Source organism: Nicotiana tabacum, chromosome 11, assembly GCF_000715075.1.
Source record: "Nicotiana tabacum cultivar K326 chromosome 11, ASM71507v2, whole genome shotgun sequence".
NCBI lineage: Eukaryota > Viridiplantae > Streptophyta > Magnoliopsida > Solanales > Solanaceae > Nicotiana > Nicotiana tabacum.
This window is the reverse complement of record NC_134090.1, coordinates 117,177,553-117,198,577: the sequence shown is the minus strand read 5'-3', so window position 1 is coordinate 117,198,577 and position 21,025 is coordinate 117,177,553. Positions and strand designations below refer to the sequence as shown.

General features: G+C 40.9%; 1 protein-coding gene and 1 long non-coding RNA gene across 2 annotated transcripts; one reads left to right on the top strand and one right to left on the bottom strand.

Annotated features, from left to right (window-relative positions):
* Nucleotides 1–1,816: 1,816 nt before the first annotated feature.
* On the bottom strand, nt 1,817–18,179 carry LOC142166350 (uncharacterized). The gene is made up of 4 exons (XR_012696705.1): nt 16,438–18,179; nt 16,133–16,342; nt 15,963–16,017; nt 1,817–1,884 (listed from the first exon to the last, which is right to left on the bottom strand). It is a non-coding gene; the product is annotated as an uncharacterized LOC142166350 (long non-coding RNA).
* Nucleotides 18,180–19,444: 1,265 nt separating this feature from the next.
* Nucleotides 19,445–20,255, top strand: LOC142165980 (uncharacterized). The gene is made up of 2 exons (XM_075224375.1): nt 19,445–19,451; nt 19,549–20,255. The coding sequence occupies exons 1-2, from the start codon at nt 19,445–19,447 to the stop codon at nt 20,253–20,255; spliced, it is 714 nt and encodes a 237-aa protein (XP_075080476.1).
* The last annotated feature ends 770 nt before the right edge of the window (nt 20,256–21,025 follow it).

Here is a 21,025-nt window from a genome sequence, read left to right as displayed (position 1 = left end):
TAAACCAAAATGTGCAGAAATACAACTGGTGCACCAAAAAATGTAATATTTGTAAATACTTCCTCAACAAAATTGGCACACTTTGCAACTCATGTGAGTATTTACATTTAGTTGCTGAAAGAAAAAAGGTACTCAAATACAACGTGATACCCAAATAGTATATCTGTATACCTGATTGTTATATAATTCTATTACACTAATATACCTGAACCAAAATTTTTGCAGAATACAACTGGTGCAGCAATGCAAAATCTGCACAAATTTTTTTAGATTCAACTATAATTAAAAACTACTCTCAATACAAATTCAAAACCAGTTCACTTTTTAAAAATATTTCTTCTCATTCAAATAAATGCTCGCCCTGTTCTTCAACCAAATAGCAACATAGTTCCTCTTTTTGAACGCCGTAACTTCCTTAAAAATACACCTCCAAAATACAACTTCTGCTGGTGTATTACATCGAACTAACAATGCTCCTCCTACTACAAATTGCAGTAGGAGTAGGAACTAACAGTGCTGCTGTAACAACCATGTTTTGCACTAATGACTTGACTTCAAGTGCTAAGAAAATTCTGTCTCCGAAAGGCACTCCTAATAAACCAACAACTTTATTAAAGAAGCCTAAGAAAAGCCTAATAAAACAAACTGAAGATAGATTCCAACATTAAAACAGTTATAGCAACGTATTGTACTATTACAATTGTATTCCTAGAATACACTTTTAAAAGCTAGCTTTTTTACAATCTAATAATGCAAAATACCATACTTCACCAAAAACTATTAAAATCTTGCAAAGTTTTCATGCTAAGATTAACTAAAAGTAAAAAAAAAAAAAAGACCTATACTACTTCGTGCACTTCTTTCCACAAGTCTTTTTTGTTGCTACTGGAGCCTCAGATTCACTTGATTCGCCATGCAACTGCTTGTTCCTCCCATAGTGCCAAAACAATATACCAAATCTAGCTCGTAGACCATCCACATCAAAATTGGCAACAGGGATTGGAAGACCTTCAATAATGCACTCAGCAAGCATGAAACATATACTCCACAATCTCTGAAATAAAACAAATGAATAGAATATAAAAATCGATTAGTAGTGAAAAATGTTAATATGAATGAGGAAAACAAAGTAAAAAAAAAGTAACTATTCTTACGAATTTTGCTCTGTTAGCAGATTTGTAATCAGTTCAATCTCAAAAGGATCAATCAAGTCCTTTCCCATGTGCAGACCATTTTGTACTACAATGGCACTTCTATGGTTATAAAATTCAATGCTAACTAGAAACAGAGGGATCAACACATTATATGTCTCTGCGACTTTTTGAATAGTTGTTTGTGCTTTCGACTACGTAGCGAGTCATATACATAAAAACATCTCTTGTGGAATGATACACACCATAATATCCAATGCCACTTTTCTGCCAAATTAATTGGAAAGAGGACATGATCAACCTGGTGTCATGGAGTGTTGCAATGCATCCTAAATCCTTTCATGTACTCCATGATGTCGTCTGATCTATCAATCAAGTGATCTTGTTTCCCACCTTTTACAAATTCTAAAAAAAAACCTTTGAATGATATTATTAAAAAGAGTATCTGTAGTTGTGACTTTGATTGGCATATTAATTCCATATTTTGCCTTCTTCCAAAGATAGTAGAATATAATATTCAAGTGCTGCAATAAAGAGAGGAAGAAAACATGACTAACATTAACAATATGCATGAACTACTACAATAACAAAAATAAAAAGCAGTACGCATACCGAACTAGACAGCGGCCTGCCAGAATAGTTTAATGTATGGAAAAACATCTTACCATCAATTTGTTCAACTTCAAAGTCAAAACAAGGGTCCAGATTTTGATCACCAGGTAATTACACTTCCCTATTTCATATAAAAGAAGATATAGATAAGAAATATATCAACAAAAATTAAGAAAACATGAAAACAAAAGTACATGGAAACGAATACGCACTCTCCCAATTGCATGTTTGCTTCAAAAAAGTTTGAAAATGTAGCCGTAAGCTTATAATTAGCAGCCACCGAAATGTAATTTATAAATGGAAATCTTCCTTTGATAACCTTCGAGGATCCCCCAACTGCACTAACACCAGATCGCCAGTCATTCCTATACAGCGACTGTTTTACAGCTGCAGGGCGCCTTCTCCGTGTGAAAACTACAGGAGTTGTTTCAACATCTGTTTGTGTCTGGACAACAGTTTTGTAACGACCGGGCCGGTCGTTTCATGAGTTACCGCTCAGTTTCCCCTATTTCTGCTTCTTTATGTGTTGTTCAATTATATTTTATCGTATCGCGTTAGTTGGTTTGGGTTCAAAGTGGTTTTGTATAGAGATGGGACACTTAGCCGCTTTTGGGAAGCTTCAGTTGGAAAAGCTAACTGGAAGTTGACTTGTGAGTAAATGATTTCGGAACTTGGTTTTTATGGTTCAGATAGCTTCGTGAGGTGATTTGGGATGTAGGAGGTGATCGGAATGTATTTTGGAGGTTTGTGGTAGATTTAAGCTTGAATTAGTGAAATTGGAGTTCTGGCGTTTTTCGGTTGGCAGTGAAAATTTTGATATCGGTGTCGGAATGGATTTTCGGAAATTGGAGTAGGTCTATGGTGTTATTTGTGATGTGTGTGCAAAATTTCAGGTCATTTGGACGAGGTTTGGTAGGTTTTTGGATCGGTGGCGAAATTCGGAAGTTTTGAAATCCTTAGACTTGAATCCGAGGGTGATTTGATGTTTGGATGTTGTTTTGAGTGTTCCTAAGATTGGAATAAGTTTGAATGATGATACGTGACTTGTTGGTAGGTTTGGTTGAGGTCCCGAAGGCCTTGGGGTGATTTCGGGGGGTTATCGGAGAGTTGGAAAATAGAGTTTGCAGCTGAAGCTGATGTGTATCCGTCATTACCACATCTGCGGATAAGGGACCGCAGGTGCGAACCGCAGAAGCGGCATTTTGATCGCAGGAGCGAAGGCCGGTCGGCTGAGGATGCATCACAGATGGGGAAGGTTAGGCGCACCTGTGAGCCCGCAGATGCAGTGGCTTGATCGCAGGTGCGGATGGGGACTTTAAGTGAAATTCCGCAGATGCGGACTTCTTGTCGCAGGTGCGGTATTGGATCGCAGATGCACAACCCTTGGGCAGAACATATAAATTCTTGCCTTCGCGAAATTTGGTCATTTTTCCACCATTTGAGTTCGGACTTGGAGCTTTTTGAGAGGAATTGAAGAGAGATTCAAGGGGTAGCACTTGGAGGTAATATTTTTTAACTCAATACTCAATTCTATGGTGATTTCTAACTTATTAGACATGAAATTTGTGGAATTTAAGGGTTAAAATTGAAGGTTAGGGCTTGAATTTTAGAGAGCTTTGAGTGGTGATTTGAGGGGCCATTTGAGGTCCGATTTTGGTGTTCTTGGTATGTATAGACTCGTGGGAAGATAAGAATTTTTGTGATGTGATTTTTATCAAATTCCGAGACGTGGGCTCGGGGGTCGGGTTTGGCCAATTTCGGAATTTTTGACTTAATTTGATTATTTTTGCTTTGGCTTTATTCCTTTAGCGTGTATTAATGATATATACTGATTTTGGTTAGATTCGGGGCATTTGGAGGCCGAATCAAGAGGCAAGGGCGTCGCGGGCTAGGGTTTGGCTTGATTTAAGGTAAGTAACGCTCCCAAACTTGGTTCTGAGGGTTCGAAACCCCGAACTATGTGTTCTATGATTACTATTGAGGTGACGCAAATGCCAAGTGACGGGCGTGTGGGCGTGCACCGTGAGAATCATTGCCTGGATCATTCCATAGAACCACTTAGTGACTCTTTCTCGCTAATATTTTTGTTGTGATTACATGATTAAGTTGATAAGTTATAAATCATGCTAATTATCATGTTAAGGCTTCACGCCGATACTGTTGAGACCCGAGAGGTCGTTTTTTGCTGTCATATCATTTGCTTTATTGATATTCCGTACTCAGTCTTGTTCATGCATTTTATATTGTTATGATTACATGATTAAGTTGATGAGTTATAAATCATGCTAATTATCATGTTAAGGCTTCACGCTGATACTGTTGAGACCCGAGAGGTCGTTTTTTGCTGTCATATCATTTGCTTTATTGATATTCCGTACTCAGTCATGTTCATGCATTTTATATCATGCCTCAGTCTCGATTATTGTTATTTGGCACATCATATTATTGTTCGGGCTAGTATCATAACATTGTGAGCCCGTGTGTATGAGATTGGAGAGTGATGACTGAGTGAGGCCGAGAGCCTGATTGTGAGTGACCGTTATGGGATCGGGCTGCACGTTGCAGTGGTTATGTTGATGATTATGATAGCACTTGGGCTGTAGGAGCCCCTCCGAAGTATGTAACACACCCCTAGTGAGCGCGGTTGATGATATTGAGGGATGGATCTTCCCTGGACATGGATTTTGTCCGAAGTATTTATACCTGGAGATGGATCTTCTCCATAGGGCTAGAATGGCCTTCCTCGGTACTGGATGACTGCAGTTAGTGATGTGTATATATTCCAGGATGGATCTTCCCAGGGCCGGATGGCCATATACAAAACCGAGTGGTTGAGCACTTGTGAGAGGAGGTACACGGAGTACCGAGTGGTTGAACACTTGCGAGAGGAGGTACACGGAGCATTGACCATGCTATCTGTGCATTGGTACATAGAGATTTTTTCTGAGCTTTATACTATGTACTGTTCATACTATATTTCCTTACTGTTGAGTTTTACTTGAACTGCAAGCATGCCTACTTTTCCGTACAGTTTAATTGTATTACCTGTTGAGGTTTGGTTCGTCACTACCTGTCAGTCCATAGTTTGGACTTATTACTTATTGAGTTGGCATACTCACGTTACCCCATGCACCTTGTGTGCAGATCCAGGTGTCTAGGGCCATGGTAGCGGTTGCTGATCATTTCAATCGTGGGCTTTCATTGGAGATAGCGAGGTAGCTGCCTGGCGATCGCAGTCCCGCCTTTCTCCTTCCCTATCTTCCTCTTAGTGTATTTGTTGGCTATTCTCAGACTATGTTAGTCTTGTTTTATTTCGAACACTTGTAGTATTTTGCTCGTGACTTAGTGACACCCGAGGTCGGGCTTGTATTTTTTTTCGCTTTGTTGATTTTAACTTTACATCTTTCAGTTGAAAGAAATCGTTTTACTTAAGTTTCTAAATGAAATGTGGATTAAATTGGGAATGTGTCGGCTGGCCTAGTTTCATGATAGGCGCCATCACGGCCGGATCGGTTTGGGGTCGTGACAAGTTGGTATCAGAGCCTAGGTTACATAGGTCTCACGATTCATGAACAGGTTCAGTAGAGACTCGCGGATCGGTACGGAGACATTTGTACTTATCCTCTGGAGGCTACAGAACCTTTAGGAAAAACTTCACATTCTTGAATTCTTATCGTGTGAATCTGTTGATTCTTATACTAAACATCTGTTATTCTATTCTCTCACAGATGGTGAGGACACGTGCTACCGGTCAGGACGGACGACCACCAGTACCACCAGTTGGGGCCATTAGAGGCCGAGGTCGAGGACGCGGTCGAGGCCGTGGTAGGGGCAGGGGCGTAGCCCGCACAGTAGTTAGGGCAGCACCTGCAAATCCATCAGCCGCTTTAGTTCACGATCAGGCTCCAGCGGGGGATGCTCCAGCAGTACCAGCTCAGGCACCAACTGTGCCTATTGTTATTTCGGGTCTTCAAGAGACCTTGGCTCAGATCTTGACCGTGTGCACTAGCCTTGCTCAGGCGGTCACAGTTTCTACTACAACAGCTACTTCTCAGGCCGAGGGAGGCATTCAGACTCCCGCCGCCCACACACCCGAGCAGGTTATTCAGGGACTGCAGACACCGAAGGCACCACCAGCCCAGCTGATTGCACCTGCTCAGGATTTTGTGGTTCCAGTTATGCCTGATGACGAGCAGCATTGATTGGAGAGGTTTGGTAGACTTCAGCCTCCGACTTTTAGTGGTACAGAGGGCGAGGATGCCCAGGGTTTCTTGGACAAGTGTCAGAGAATTCTACGTACAACGGGTATTCTGGAGACTAGTGGGGTCTCATTTACTACTTTTCAGTTTTCTGGAGCTGCCTTTACTTGGTGGGAGGCTTATGAGAGGCGTAGGCATGTTGGTGCAGCGCCCCTTACCTGGCAGCAGTTCTCCACTCTGTTTCTGGAGAAGTATGTGCCGTAGTCCTGCAGAGAGGAGCTGCGCATGCAGCTCGAGCAATTGAGTCAGGATGATATGACTGTGACGCAGTATGAGATGAGGTTTTCTGAGTTAGCCCATCATGTTGTTTGGTTGGTTCCTACAGACAGGGAGAGGATGTGACGACCCGGCCGGTCGTCTTAATAATTAACGCCCTGATCCCCTATTAACTGCTTTCCCTAAGTTTATTTTTTCTATTTCGATTTGCCGGGATGTTCGATTTTGAGTTTCGGAGAGTTTTGGGACACTTAGTCCCTAAATGAGAGCTTAAGTGTTGGAAAGTTGACCGTAGTCGGAACAGTGTGAAGATGGTCTCTGAATGGAAATCTGATGGTTCTGTTAACTCAGTTGGGTGATTTCGGGTTAGGAGCATGTTCGGATTGTGTTTTGGAAGTCCGTAGCTAATTTAGGCTTGAAACGCCGAAAGTTAAATTTTAAAGTTTCCGGTTCGATAGTGGGATTTTGATCTGAGGGTCGGAATGGAATTTCGAGAATTGCAGTAGTTCTGTATGTCATTTGGGATGTGTGTGCAAAATTTCAGGTCATTCAGAGGTGATTTGGTTGGGTTTTTGATCAAAAGCTTAATTCGGAAGATTTTGGAAAACTTAGGCTTGAATCCGATGTGTTTTGGTTGATTTGATGTCGTTTGAGATGTTTGAAAGATTGGTACAAGTTTGAATAAGGTTTTAGGATATGTTGATGCCTTTGGTTGAGGTCCCGGGGGGCCTCGGGTGTGTTTCGGATGCTCAACGGATCATTTTTAGTTGTTAAAAAATTGCAGAATTGCAGGTTCAACCGTTGCAGATATTTATTCTTCGTGTTCGCGAGTGGACCCTCGCGTTCGCGAAGAGTCAGTGAAATTTTAGCCTTCGCGTTCACGAGGAAGGCTCCGCGTTCGCGAAGGGCTGGATACTTGTGAACTGCGTTCGTGATTGGGCTTCGCGTTCGCGTAGGAGGAAAATTGGCCCAGTAGAATTTACTCATCGCGTTCGCGATGAGAGGAACGTGTTCGCGAAGGCTTGTCTGGGTAAATCATTGCGTTCGCGAGGGCCTTGTCGCGTTCGCGTAAGAGGACTTTTGGCAACGTCATTTTTGTGCTTCGCGAACGCGAGTCCTTGACCGCGTTCGTAAAGAAGGAATTAAATGCCTGGGCAGAATGTTTTAAAAGGTTTATTTCGCGAATTTTAGCCTAGGTTCCTCCATTGTTAGGCGATTTTGAAGCTTTTTGAAGAGGGTTGAAGAGGGATTCAAGGGGAATCACTTGGAGGTAACATTTTTGACTTCATAACTCATTTTTATGTGATTAAGGACCTAATTAGTGGTGAAAAATTTGGGAAAATTGGGTAATTAGGGCTTGAGTCTAAGAGACCTTTAAATGAGGATTTGAGGGGGCATTTGGACTCCGATTTCAGTATTCTTGTTATGTATAGACTCGTGAGAGTACGAGGTTTCTGAAAATGTATATTTCACCCGATTTCGAGATGTGGGCCCGAGGGGCATTTTGGTCATTTTACCTAATTTCGCGTATTAGCTTAGAATTTAATTGTAGAATCAGTTACTTAAAGTGTTATTTACATTATGAAATTGAATTGAATAGATTTGGGTCATTTGGAGTCGAGTACTCGTGGCAAGAGCGTGGTTTCGGATTGATTTTTGAGCCGGTTCGAGGTAAGTGGTTTGTCTAACCTTGTGTGGGGAACCCTCCCCCTTAGGATATGATATACATGATAATTGAAATATCTTGTACGTGAGGTGACGAGCGCATACTTGAGCTAATTGTTGAAAATCCGACTTTACTTTAAGTATTTCAACCGAGTTCCTTTTTCCTGCTTTATTCTACTTGCGAATTTAGCATGTTGTTAGTTTAGAAAAGCATGTTTAGTTGACTTAATTGTCTATTTGCTTAAATTGCCTTAATTGCATTACGTGAAGCATGTTAGGCTAGAATTAACTGTTTACTTAGTACGAAATTAGCATTTAATTTAGTATTCTTGTGTTGCTGCTGTGTATTTTAATTTGGGACTACGGGACGGTATCCCGGGAGATCCCATGTACATATTTATGATCCGAGAGATCCTCGGGATACCAAGAGATCCCTGACATATATTGAGGATACCAAGAGATCTTCGGGATACCAAAAGATCCCTAGCATATATTGAGGATACCAAGAGATCCTCGGGATACTAAGAGATCCCCGGTTATTATCCTTGTTGTGAGTGGTATTTCCTTGTAGTTTGCCTTTATCTCTGTTTCCGTTATTGTACTCTTATTATACTGTATAGATTCTTAATATAGATTCTCAGTTTTACTGCTTATTTTATCCTATCATTTTATTATTTACTAACCTCAGTAGGGCCCTGACCTTCCTCGTCACTACCCGACCGAGGTTAGGCTTGGCACTTACTGAGTACCGCTATGGTGTACTCATGCTCTTTTTGCGCATGTTTTTCATGTGCAGATCCAGGTACCTCTACTCAGGCTTACCATTCTTGAGGCGAGGCGATTCTACGGGACTTCGAGGTATATCTACCGCGTCCGCAGACCGAGGAGTCTCTTTCTATTCCTACATTTTAGTATTTAGCCCTTCTGTACTTCTGTTTTGTTAGATATTCCAGAGATTAGAGCTATGTAGTGTTTTTTTTCTCAGCTTGTGGATCCGTGGGTTTCCGGGTTTTGGGATAGTGTATCAGATTTCGAGAAGTTATGTATATATGTCGAGCGGCATTCAAATATTGTTTCCTCCTGTTGTTTTCAGCTTTGGATTATTTATTCCGCAAGTTAGTTCATTTCCGCATTTGTTAGGCTTACCTAGTCGTGGAGACTAGGTGCAGTCACGACAGTTCACGGAGGGCGAACTGGGGTCGTGACACAGGATCAGGAGATTTGTGGATGGCCTCGCTTATCAGCTACGAGTTCTTATGACCATAGAGAGGGTGTTTGGTGCTTCTTTGAGGAGGTGATTGGCATTGCTTGAGAGATAGAGTCAGTTTGCCGCTAGGAGCGAGTTGAGAGGGAGGCCAAGAGGCCTCGGGGATCTGGTAGTTTTGGTGTTCCTTCTGGGAGTCAGTTTCAGCACAGCAGAGGCCGTCCATTCAGACATGCTCAGCCAGCCCATTCGGGTCACCTTGGTGGATCATCGGGCCATGGTTTTCATAGCTCACATCAGGGCCACTCATCTCTTAGTGCCCTTCCAGCTCAGAGTTCGACTCAGGCACTATCAGTTCAGGATTCATCTGCGCCTGGTTCTTCTAGTGGTTATCGCTGTGCTCGGGGCTCCCTTCAGTCCCCACCGCCATTTGTCCTGAGAGGTTGCTTTGAGGGTGGACATTTGTGTCATATTAAGAGGTTTTGTCCCCGTCTTACAGGAGGTTCATCTCAGCAAATGAGTCATCCTTCAACTTCAGCACCAGTTACTTCCCCACCCGCTCAGTCAGCTCGGGGTGGAGGTCAGTCAGCTAGGGGTCGCTCTAAAGGGGGAGGTTGATCAGGTGGTGGTCAGACCCATTTCTATACCCTCCCAGCCAGACCAGATGTTATTGCTTCAGATGTTGTGATTACAGGTATTGTCTCAGTCTGCCACAGAGATGCCCCTGTATTATTTGATCCTGGTTCTACTTTTTCATATGTGTCATCATATTTTGCTCGTTATTTGGATATGCCCTGTGAGTCTCTTGTTTCATTTGTATGTGTATCTACTCCTGTGGGCGATATTGTTGTTGTGGACCGCATGTAACGGGCTTGTGTGGTAACTATTGGGGGTTTGGATACCCAAGTGGACCTTCTGTTACTTTGATTGGTGGACTTTGATGTGATATTGGGCATGGATTGGTTATCCCCGTGCCATGCAATTTTGGACTGTCATACTAAGACAGAGACGTTGGCTATGCCGGGTGTGCCACGAATTGAGTGGCGAGGTTCGTCTGATTATGTTCCCAGTAGGGTAATTTTATTCTTGAAGGCCCAGCGGATGGTTGGGAAGGGTTGTCTTTCTTACTTGGCCTTCGTGAGGGATGTCAGTGCAGAGGCTCCTACCATTGATTCAGTCCCAGTAGTGAGGGACGTTTCGGATGTATTTCCTGCAGACCTACCGGGCATGCCCCCGGATAGGGATATTGATTTTGGTATTGATTTGGTGCTAGACACTCAGCCCATTTCTATTCCATCGTATCATATGGCAACGGCAGAGTTGAAGGAGTTGAAGGAGCAGCTTCAGGAACTCCTTGATAAGGGGTCTATTCGACGTAGTGTGTCGTCGTGGGTGCGCCAGTTCTATTTGTGAAGAAGAAGAATGGCACGATGAGGATGTGCAATGATTATAAGCAGTTGAACAAAGTTACAATCAAGAACAAGTATCATTTGCCTCGTATTGATGATTTATTTGACCAGCTTCAGGGAGCAAGGGTGTTCTCCAAGATTGATCTCAGGTCATGGTATCACCAGTTGAAGATCATGGACTCGGATATTCTTAAGACAGCTTTCAGGACCCGATATGGTCATTATGAGTTCCTTGTGATGTCTTTTGGGCTGACCAATGCCCCAGCAGCGTTCATGCATTTGATAAACAGCATGTTTTGGCCTTATCTTGACTCGTTCGTTATTGTATTCATTGATGATATTTTGGGATACTCACGTAGTCAGGAGGAGCACGCGGAGCATTTGAGAGTTGTGTTGCAGAGATTGAGGGAGGAGAAGTTTTATGCAAAGTTCTCCAAGTGTGAGTTTTGGCTCAGTTAGGTGGCTTTCTTGGGGCACGTGGTGTCCAGTGAGGGTATTCAGGTTGATCCGAAGAAGATAGAGGCAGTTCAGAGTTGGCCCAGACAGTCCTCGACCACAGAGATTCGCAACTTTCTTGGTTTGGCGGGTTATTACCATCAGTTCATTCAGGGATTTTCATCTATTGCATCACCCTTGACCAAATTGACTCAAAGGATGCTCCTTTCATGTGGTCGGATGAGTGTGAAGCGACCTTTCGGAAGCTCAAGACTGCCTTGACCACAGCTCCAGTGTTAGTTTTGCCATCAGTTTCAGGTTCATATACAATGTATTGTGATTCTTCGAGAGTTGGTATTGGGTGTGTGTTGATGCAGGAGGGTAGAGTGATTGCTTATGTTTCTCGTTAGTTGAAGCCCCATGAGAAGAACTACCCTGTTCATGATCTAGAGTTGGATGCCATTGTTCGTGCGTTGGAGATTTGGAGACATTATCTTTATGGTTGTCTTGTGAGGTGTTTACTGATCATCATAGCCCCCAGCACTTGTTCAAGCAGAAGGATCTCAATTTGATGCAGCGGAGATGGTTGGAGCTGCTAAAGGATTATGATATCACTATCTTGTACCATCCGGGGAAGGCCAATATAGTGGTCGATGCCTTGAGTAGGAAGGCAATGAGTATGGCAGTTTCGCATATATTCCTGTTAGGGAGAGACCTCTGACAGTTGTGGCATTGGCCAATCGGTTTGTGAGGTTGGATATTTCGGAGCCTAGTCGGGTCTTAGCTTGTGTGGTTTCCCGGTCTTCCTTGTTTGATCGCATCAAAGAGCGCCAGTATGATGATCCTTATTTGTTTGTCCTTTAGGACAGCGTTTAGCACGACGATGCCAGAGATGTGACTATTGGTGATGATTGGGTATTGAGGATGCATGGTCGGATATGTGTGCCTAATGTAGATGGGCTTCAAGAGTTGATTCTGGAGGAGGCCTATAGCTCGCGATATTCCATCTATCCGGGTACCGCAAAGATGTATCAGGATTTAAGACGGCATTATTGGTGGAGAAGAATGAAGAAGGATATTGTGGGATTTGTAGCTTGGTGTCTCAATTGTCAGCAGGTGAAATATGAGCATTAGAGACCGGGTGGCTTACTTCAGCGGTTAGATATTCCAGAGTGGAAGTGGGAGCGGATCACCATGGACTTTGTAGTTGGACTCCCGCGGACTTTGAAGAATTTCGATGCTATTTGGGTGATTGTGGATCGGCTGACCAAGTCTGCGCACTTCATTCCTATGTACTACCTATTCTTCGGAGCGGTTAGCAGAAATTTATATCTGAGAGATTGTTCGCTTGCATGAGGTTCCAGTTTCCATCATTTCGGATAGAGGTACTCAGTTCACTTTGCAGTTTTGGAGGGCCATGAAGCGGGAGTTGGCTACTCAGGTTGAGTTGAGCACAGCTTTTCACCCTCAGACGGACGGGCAGTCCGAGCGCACTATTCAGATATTGGAGGACATGTTGCGCGCTTGTGTCATTGATTTTGGGGTTTGTGGGAGGATTGGAGAGGTGGCTTGTGAGCTTGCTTTGCCACCCAGCTTGTCGAATGTGCATCCGGTATTTCATGTTTCTATGCTCCGGAAGTATATTGGCGATCCGTCTCATGTTTTGGATTTCAGCACGGTTCAGTTAGACGGTGATTTGACTTATGATGTGGAGCCAGTGGCTATTTTGGAGCGTCGGGTTTGAAAGTTGATATCAAAGGATATAGCTTCAATGAAAGTGCAGTGGAGAGGTCGGCCCGTGGAGGATGCTACCTGGGAGACCGAGTGGGAGATACGGAGCATATATCCTCGCCTGTTTGAGGCTTCAGGTATGTTTCTTGACTCGTTCGAGGATGAACATTTGTTTAAGAGGGGAAGGATGTAACGACCCGGCCGATCGTTTCATGAGTTACCGCTCCATTTCCCCCATTTCTACTTCGTTATGTGTTGTTCAGTTATATTTCATTGTATCGCGTTGGTTGGTTTGGGTTCGGAGTGGTTTTGTAAAGAGATGAGACACTTAGTCTCTTTTTGGGAAGCTTTAGTTGGAAAAGTTAACCGGAAGTTGACTTGTGAGTAAATGATTTCGGAACTTGGTTTTTATGGTTCGGATAGCTTCGTGAGGTGATTTGCGACTTAGGAGCGTGATCGGAATGTATTTTGGAGGTCTGTGGTAGATTTAGGCTTGAATTGGCAAAATTAGAGTTTTGGCGTTTTCCGGTTGGCAGTGACAATTTTGATATCGGGGTCGGATTGAAATTCCGAAAATTGGAGTAGGTCTGTGGTGTCATTTGTGATGTGTGTGCAAAATTTTAGGTCATTTGGATGAGGTTTGATAGGTTTTGGATCGGTGGCAGAATTTGAAAGTTTTGGAATACTTAAGCTTGAATCCGAGGGTGATTTGATGTTTGGATGTTGTTTTGAGTGTTCCTAAAATTGGAATAAGTTTGAATGATGATATGTGACTTGTTGGCAGGTTTGGTTGAGGTCCCGAGGGCCTCGGGATGATTTCGGCGGGTTATCGGAGAGTTGGAAAATAGAGTTTGCAGCTGAAGCTGTTGTGTATCTGTCATAACCGTACCTGCGGATTGGGGACCGCAGGTGCGAGTCGCAGAAGCGGCATTTTGATCGCAGGAGCGAAGGCCGATTGGCTGGGGATGCATCGCAGATACGGAAGGTTAGTCGCACCTGTGAGCCCGCAGATACGGTGGCTTGATCGCAGGTGCGGATGGGGAATTTAAGTGAAATTCCGTAGATGCGGACTTCTTGTCGCAAGTGCGGTATTGGACCACAGATGCGAAACCCCTGGGCAGAATATATAAATTCTTGCCTTCATGAAATTTGGTCATTTTTTCACTATTTGAGTTCGGACTTAGAGCTTCTTGAGAGGAATTGAAAAGGGAATCAAGGGGTAACACTTGGAGGTAATATTTTTGAACTCAATACACGATTCTATGGTGATTTCTAACTTACTAGACATGAAATTTAAGGTTTAAAATTGAAGGGCTTGAGTTTTGGAGAGCTTTGAGTGGTGATTTGAGGGGCCATTTGAGGTCCGATTTTGGTGTTTTTAGTTTGTATAGACTCGTGGGAGGATAAAGATTCTTGTGATGTGATTTTTATCAAATTCCGCGATGTGGGCCCGAGGGTCGGGTTTTGCCAATTTCGGAATTTTTGAGTTAATTTGATTATTTTCGCTTGGGCTTTGTTCCTTTAGCATGTATTAATGATATATACTGATTTTGGTTAGATTCGGGGCATTTGGAGGCCGAATTGAGAGGCAAGGGCATCGCGGGCTAGAGTTTGGCTTGATTTGAGGTAAGTAATGCTTCCAAACTTGATTCTGAGGGTTCGAAACCCCAAACTATGTGTTCTATGATTACTATTATGGTGATGCAAATGCCAAGTCACGGGCGTGTGGGCGTGCACCGTGAGAATCGCAGCCTAGATCATTCCATGGCACCACTTAGTGACTCTTTCTCGCTGATATCTGTGTTGTGATTAAGTTGATGAGTTGGAAATCATGCTAATTATCATGTTAAGGCTTCACGTCGATACTGTTGAGACCCGTAGGCCGTTTCTTGCTGTCATATCATTTGCTTCATTGATATTCCGTACTCAGTCATGTTCATGCATTTTATATCATGCATCAGTCTCGATTATTATTATTTGGCACATCATATCATTGTTCGGGCTAGTATCATGACATTGTGAGCCCGTGTGTGTGAGACTAGAGAGTGATGACTGAGTGATGCCGAGAGCCTGGTTGTGAGTGATCGTTATAGGATCAGGCTACACGCCGCAGTGGTTATGTTGATGATTATGATAGCGCTTGGGTTGTATGAGCCCCTCCGGAGTCTGTAACACACCCCTAGTGAGCGCGGTTGATGATATTGAGGGATGGATCTTCCTTGGACATGTATTTTGTCCGAAGTATTTATATTTGGAGATGAATCTTCTCCATAGGGTTAGAATGGTCTTTCTCGGTATTGGATGACTACGGTCAGTGATGTGTATATATTCTGGGATGGATCTTCCTTGGGCCGGATGGTCATATACAGTACCGAGTGGTTGAGCACTTGTGAGATGAGGTACACGGAACATTGACGTTGTTATTTGTGCATTGGTACATAGAGATCTTTCCTGAGCTTTATACTCCGTACTGTTCATACTATATTTCCTTACTGTTGAGTTTTACTTGAACTGCAAGCATGCCTACTTTTCCGTACAGTTTAATTGTTTTTGGTTCGTCACTACCTGTCAGTCCATAGTTTGAACTTGTTACTTACTAAGTTGGTGTACTCAAGTTACCCCCTGCACCTTGTGTGCAGATCCAGGTGTCTCGGGCCACGGTAGCGGTTGCTGATTATTTCAGTCGTGGGCTTTCATTGGAGATAGCGAGGTAGCTGTCTGGCGATCGCAGTCCCGCCTTTCTCCTTCCCTATCTTCCTCTTAGTGTATTTGTTGGCTATTCTCAGACTATGTTAGTCTTGTTTTATTTCGAACACTTGTAATATTTTGCTCGTGACTTAGTGACACCTAAGGTCGGGCTTGTGTTTTTTTCCACTTTGTTGATTTTAACTTTACATCTTTATCGGATTTCAGTTGAAAGCAATGGTTTTACTTAATTTTCTAAATGAAATGTGGATTAATTTGGGAATATGTCGGCTGACCTAGTTTCACGATAGGTGTCATCATGACCGGGTCAGTTTGGGGTTGTGACAAGTTCTTGATACCGAGACTTATTTACATCACGAGTTGTCAGTTCATTTCCAGATTGATTTACATTATGTCTCCCTCCTTGTGTAATGGCAACAATTAGATCAAATTGAGAATCAGTACATTCAAAATCATAATCCAAGTCAAGATCACCCCCGTGTCAACATGGAGCTTAAATTAGAAAATGCTAGTCAATCAACAAATATACAAAGTTAAGAAATTTTAAAAAAAAGTTATATATAGAAGACGTTACCAGAAGGCAAATTCACATTACTGTCACCTACATCCACTTGGCCAACACCATCAACCTGAGATGTTGAACACATAAAAGCATTATCAGCATCACAATTTAAATAAATAAAAACTATCAAAAATCTCTAATTTACATACTAACTTCAGAATTAGTAACATCAACAATCGTACCCTGTGGAGCAGTATTAGACTCAATAACATCATCTAGTCGTGTTTGTGCAAGGATTCCTGATGGCAGCAGAGCAGGTCCAGACTTTTTAACATCATGAGATGGGTGCTTATATTTTGCTTGTTGTGTAATGGCGGTGATTTGGTCAATTGCAGATGCAGATAGTTCAAAGTTAGAATCCAAGCCAAGATCATGCTCGTTTACGAAAGGGGCTGAAAAAAGCTTTAAAAAAAAGTTAGTGAACGTACAAATACATAAAGTTAAATAAATAAAAAAGAATAAAAAAATTACATATCCAACATTTTACCAGAACGCAAATCATCATTAACTACGTCATGTTTTGTTGTGACGTTCTTCACATTGACACCACTGACACCTCCATCTCGACCAACCCCACCGAAACATATAAAAGTATAATCAAGAGTACTATTTTCAAAAAATGACAGCAAAAAATAAAAAAATAAAAAGTCAACATCTGTGATTTACATACTAGATGGAGCTTTAGGCGTGCTATCTCCAATAACTATAGGATCATTCCCACCGTATTTTCTTCGTTATTCTGATTTTGGTTTTCGTATCATGGATCTTGGGTCGCGCTTTATGACATTTCCACTATAAGAAAATTCAATCCCGCAAAGGATTGTTCCCAATGAAGTAGAGCCGTCTTCATGGGGCCTCAACGATCCCGGTGGCGATGTCCTTTTTTGTCTGGGTGGAAGCTGGTGGGCGGGGCTTGCTTAACCGGATACACGGAATTGGGATCTATATTGCATGCAAATCGCCCCTTTCAAACTGGTCATAATCATTATGCATCTCACAAAAGTAAGGATCATTATCCTGTTGCTTATGCTGAAAATGAGAAAATAATAATTTTATTATTATGTATATTACAAGAATACTATGTGCACTAAAAGTAAAGAATGGAATAGCATCTTATAAGCATATATTGCATCTTTGAACAATATATTATAGCATTATATTATATAAAAGATCAACACCGCTGAATTTTCCTCTAGTTTCATTGACTGCCTACCAATAGCTACAAGCACCTCCTCAAACTTGGTCTCTACAAAAAGTTTCAAAATTTGTAACTCCTTCATTACCTCAGCATTGGTAGGTTCGGAATCACCTCCAGTACTTTCATGCATACTTTGTGTCTTTGGCAATTGAGTGCCAAAGACCTGAAAGCTATCAGGCTGACTGTCAGTACAATCAACTTCAATTTCAAAGTTTAGACCACGCACATCAAATAGTTGCTTCTCAGCATCAGTTAGGGTGATGTTCTTTAGTTGCAATTATTAAGCACACTAGTTAGAAATAGAAATGATAATAAAACATAGAAATATAAAAGATCTCTATTACCATATGATACCAATATGGTATACATGTATACCAGCAGAGTATATCATTGATCTGGGATATTGCTACAACTACATGTGACTAAACTACTATACCAAAACATTAAAAGACGCAATAAAAACGTGAGAAAATTAAAAGTATAAGTAGCAGAAAAGATCCCTATTACCATATGATACCAATATGGTATACATGTATATCAACAGAGTATATCATTGATTTGGAATATTGCTACAACTATCCTTGACTAAACTACTATGCCAAAACAATCAGAGAGGCAATAAAAATATGAGAAAATTACCTGCTCGCGTTGCAAGCTAGACATTCGCAAAGCAACTTGCTCATTCGATATTTGACCCATGACTACCCAATTCAAAATTCGTGGAAGTTTGTTTCCATTATAATAAGCAAAGTGACCATCCAAACTTGGGGCAGCATTCATACAACCAAATTTGTAAAGCCAGCGGGAAGCCACCGAGTTTATAAAAAGAAGGCTTATCTTGAAACTTGTTGGAACACGAGTCGATTGCAGCGTTATAAACATTCCTACCCCAGGGATAATTATTAAAATCACCGCACTCAACCAAATCAATGTAAGACTGTGAAATAACCTTTGTTTTGAGTTGAGAAAGTAAGAAGTTGTGCATAAAATAAAGAACTGCTATCTTCAACGCATCATCATCTGTTTCCTGTTTCTTCTTCGTAAAACAGTCTACTAGTTGGGCCAATGTCATAGATGTAGTCCCAAAATACTTTGAAATCAACCTATTCTCTTTTACGCTCTCTATACTTGTATCACCCTTACATTTCAGCCCAGCAACGAGTGCAAATTCACCCAAACTAAAGCGCAACCTAGAATCACTCACTACAAACCGCATCTTACTTTTCACCTCATAATGTACTTCTCTAATAAGCAAATGGTGCACAACCTGAATCTGCACAATAACTGCTGGCAGATTCAAAAAATATCCAAAGCATGTTTTCTTAAACATTCGAAGTTGCGTCTTTGATAAATTCTCTTTCAATTGACGAATAACATGGTTTATAATCTATGTCCACAGGCACAAGAAAATCCCAACACTGCACTGCAAAACATGTTCATATAAAAAAATTTCAAAAATAGAATTCACTTAAAGTTGCAACTAAAATAACCAAAAATGTTACAACTACCATACGATACCAACACGGCATATAACTATACCAACAGGGTATACAGTTCTATTGGCTAATTTCCGGCAACTATAAATGACTATACTACTATTACATAACAGATAGGCATAAAGAGAAAAAGCAAAAGGTATGCAGCTATAAAGTATTTTTAAGATATTGTACAATACTATTATTATTAAAGGAAAAACAAATAGCAAAGACAGCCAAAAAAGGATCCAAAAGCATATGATACCAATATAGTATATAGCTATACTAACATGGTATATAGTAGTACGGGGTCGTTCCAACAACTGCCTATAACTATAAAAACTTTTAAATAACATACATACACCATGTCTATAGGCACAATAGAATCTCAACAATGCTAAACATGATCATATAAATTATTTCAGAAATAGAATTCACTTAAAGATGAATTCATATATGATCATGTTTTGCATTGCTGAGATTCCCTTGTGCCTATACACATAGTGTATATGTGTTATGTAATAGTTTTTATAGTTATAGGCAGTTGTTGGAATAACCCATACAACTATATATCATGTTAGTATAGCTATATACCATATTTGTATATTGGTATCATATGCTTTTGGATCCTTTCTTGGTTGTCTTCGCTATTTGTTTTTCCTTTAATAATAGCAGTATCGTACAATATCTTGAAAATACTTTATAGTTGCACGCCTTTTTGCTTTTTCTCTTTATGCCTATCTGTTATGTAATAGTAGTATAGTCATTTATAGTTGCCGAAAATTAGCCATTATAATTGTATACCCTGTTGGTATAGTTATATGTCGTGTTGGTATCGTATGGTAGTTGTAACATTTTTGGTTATTTTAGTTGCAACTTTAAGTGAATTTTATTTCTGATTATTTTATATGAACATGTTTTGCAGTGCAGTGTTGGGATTTCCTTGTGCCTGTGGACATAGATTATAAACTAAAGGTTGATTGTGATATCAACTGCCATGTTATTCGTCAGTTGAAAGAGAATTTATCAAAGATGCAACTTCGAATGTTTAAGAAAATATGCTTTGGATATTTTTTGAATCTGCCACCAGTTATTGTGCAGATTCGGGTTATGCACCATTTGCTTATTAGAGAAGTACATTATGAGGTGAAAAGTAAGATGCGGTTTGTAGTGAGTGATTCTAGGTTGCGCTTTAGTTTGGGTGAATTTGCACTCGTTGCTGGGCTGAAATGTAAGGGTGATACAAGTATAGAGAGCGTAAAAGAGAATAGGTTGATTTCAAAGTATTTTGGGACTACATCTATGACATTGGCCCAACTAGTAGACTGTTTTACGAAGAAGAAATGGGAAACAGATGATGATGCGTTGAAGATAACAGTTCTTTATTTTGTGCACAGTTTCTTACTTTCTCAACTCAAAACAAAGGTTATTTCACGGTCTTACATTGATTTGGTTGAGTGCGGTGATTTTAATAATTATCCTTGGAGTATAGATGTTTATAATGCTACAATCGACTCGTGTTCCAACAAGTTTCAAGATAAGCCTTCTTTTTATAGACTCGGTGGCTTCCCGTTGGCTTTACAGATTTGGTTGTATGAATGTTGCCCCAAGTTTGGATGGTCACTTTGCTGATCATAATGGAAACAAACTTTCGCGAATTTTGAATTGGGTAGTCATGGGTCAAATACCGAATGAGTGAGTTGCTTTGCAAATGTCTAGCTTGCAACACGAGCAGGTAATTTTCTCATATTTTTATTGCCTCTCTTATTGTTTTGGTACAATAGTTTAGTCACGGGTAGTTGTAGCAATATCCCAGATCAAACATATACTCTGTTGGTATACATGTATACCATATTGGTAATTTGGTATCATATGGTAATAGGGATCTTTTCTGCTACTTATACTTTTAATTTTTTCATACTTTTATTGCATCTTTTAATATTTTGGTACAGTAATTTAGTCACATGTAGTTGTAGCAATATCCCAAATCAATGATATACTCTTATCATATGGTAATAGGGATATTTTATCTTTCCATGTTTTATTATCATTTCTATTTCTAACTAGTGTGCTTAATAATTGCAGCTAAAGAACATCACCCCAACTGATGTTGATAAGCAACTATTTTATGTGCGTGGTCTAAATTTTGAAATTGAAGTTGATTGCACTGACAGTCAGCCTGATAACTTTCAGGTGTTTGGCACTCAATTGTCAAAGACACAAAGTATGCATGAAAGTATTGGAGGTGATTCTGAACCTACCAATGCTGAGGTAATGAATGAGTTACAAGTTTTGAAGCTTTTTGTAGAGACCAAGTTTGAGGAGGTGCTTGCAGCTATTGGTAGGCAGTCAATGAAACCAGAGGAAAATTCAACGGTATTTAGGGGTGTTAAAAACCGAAC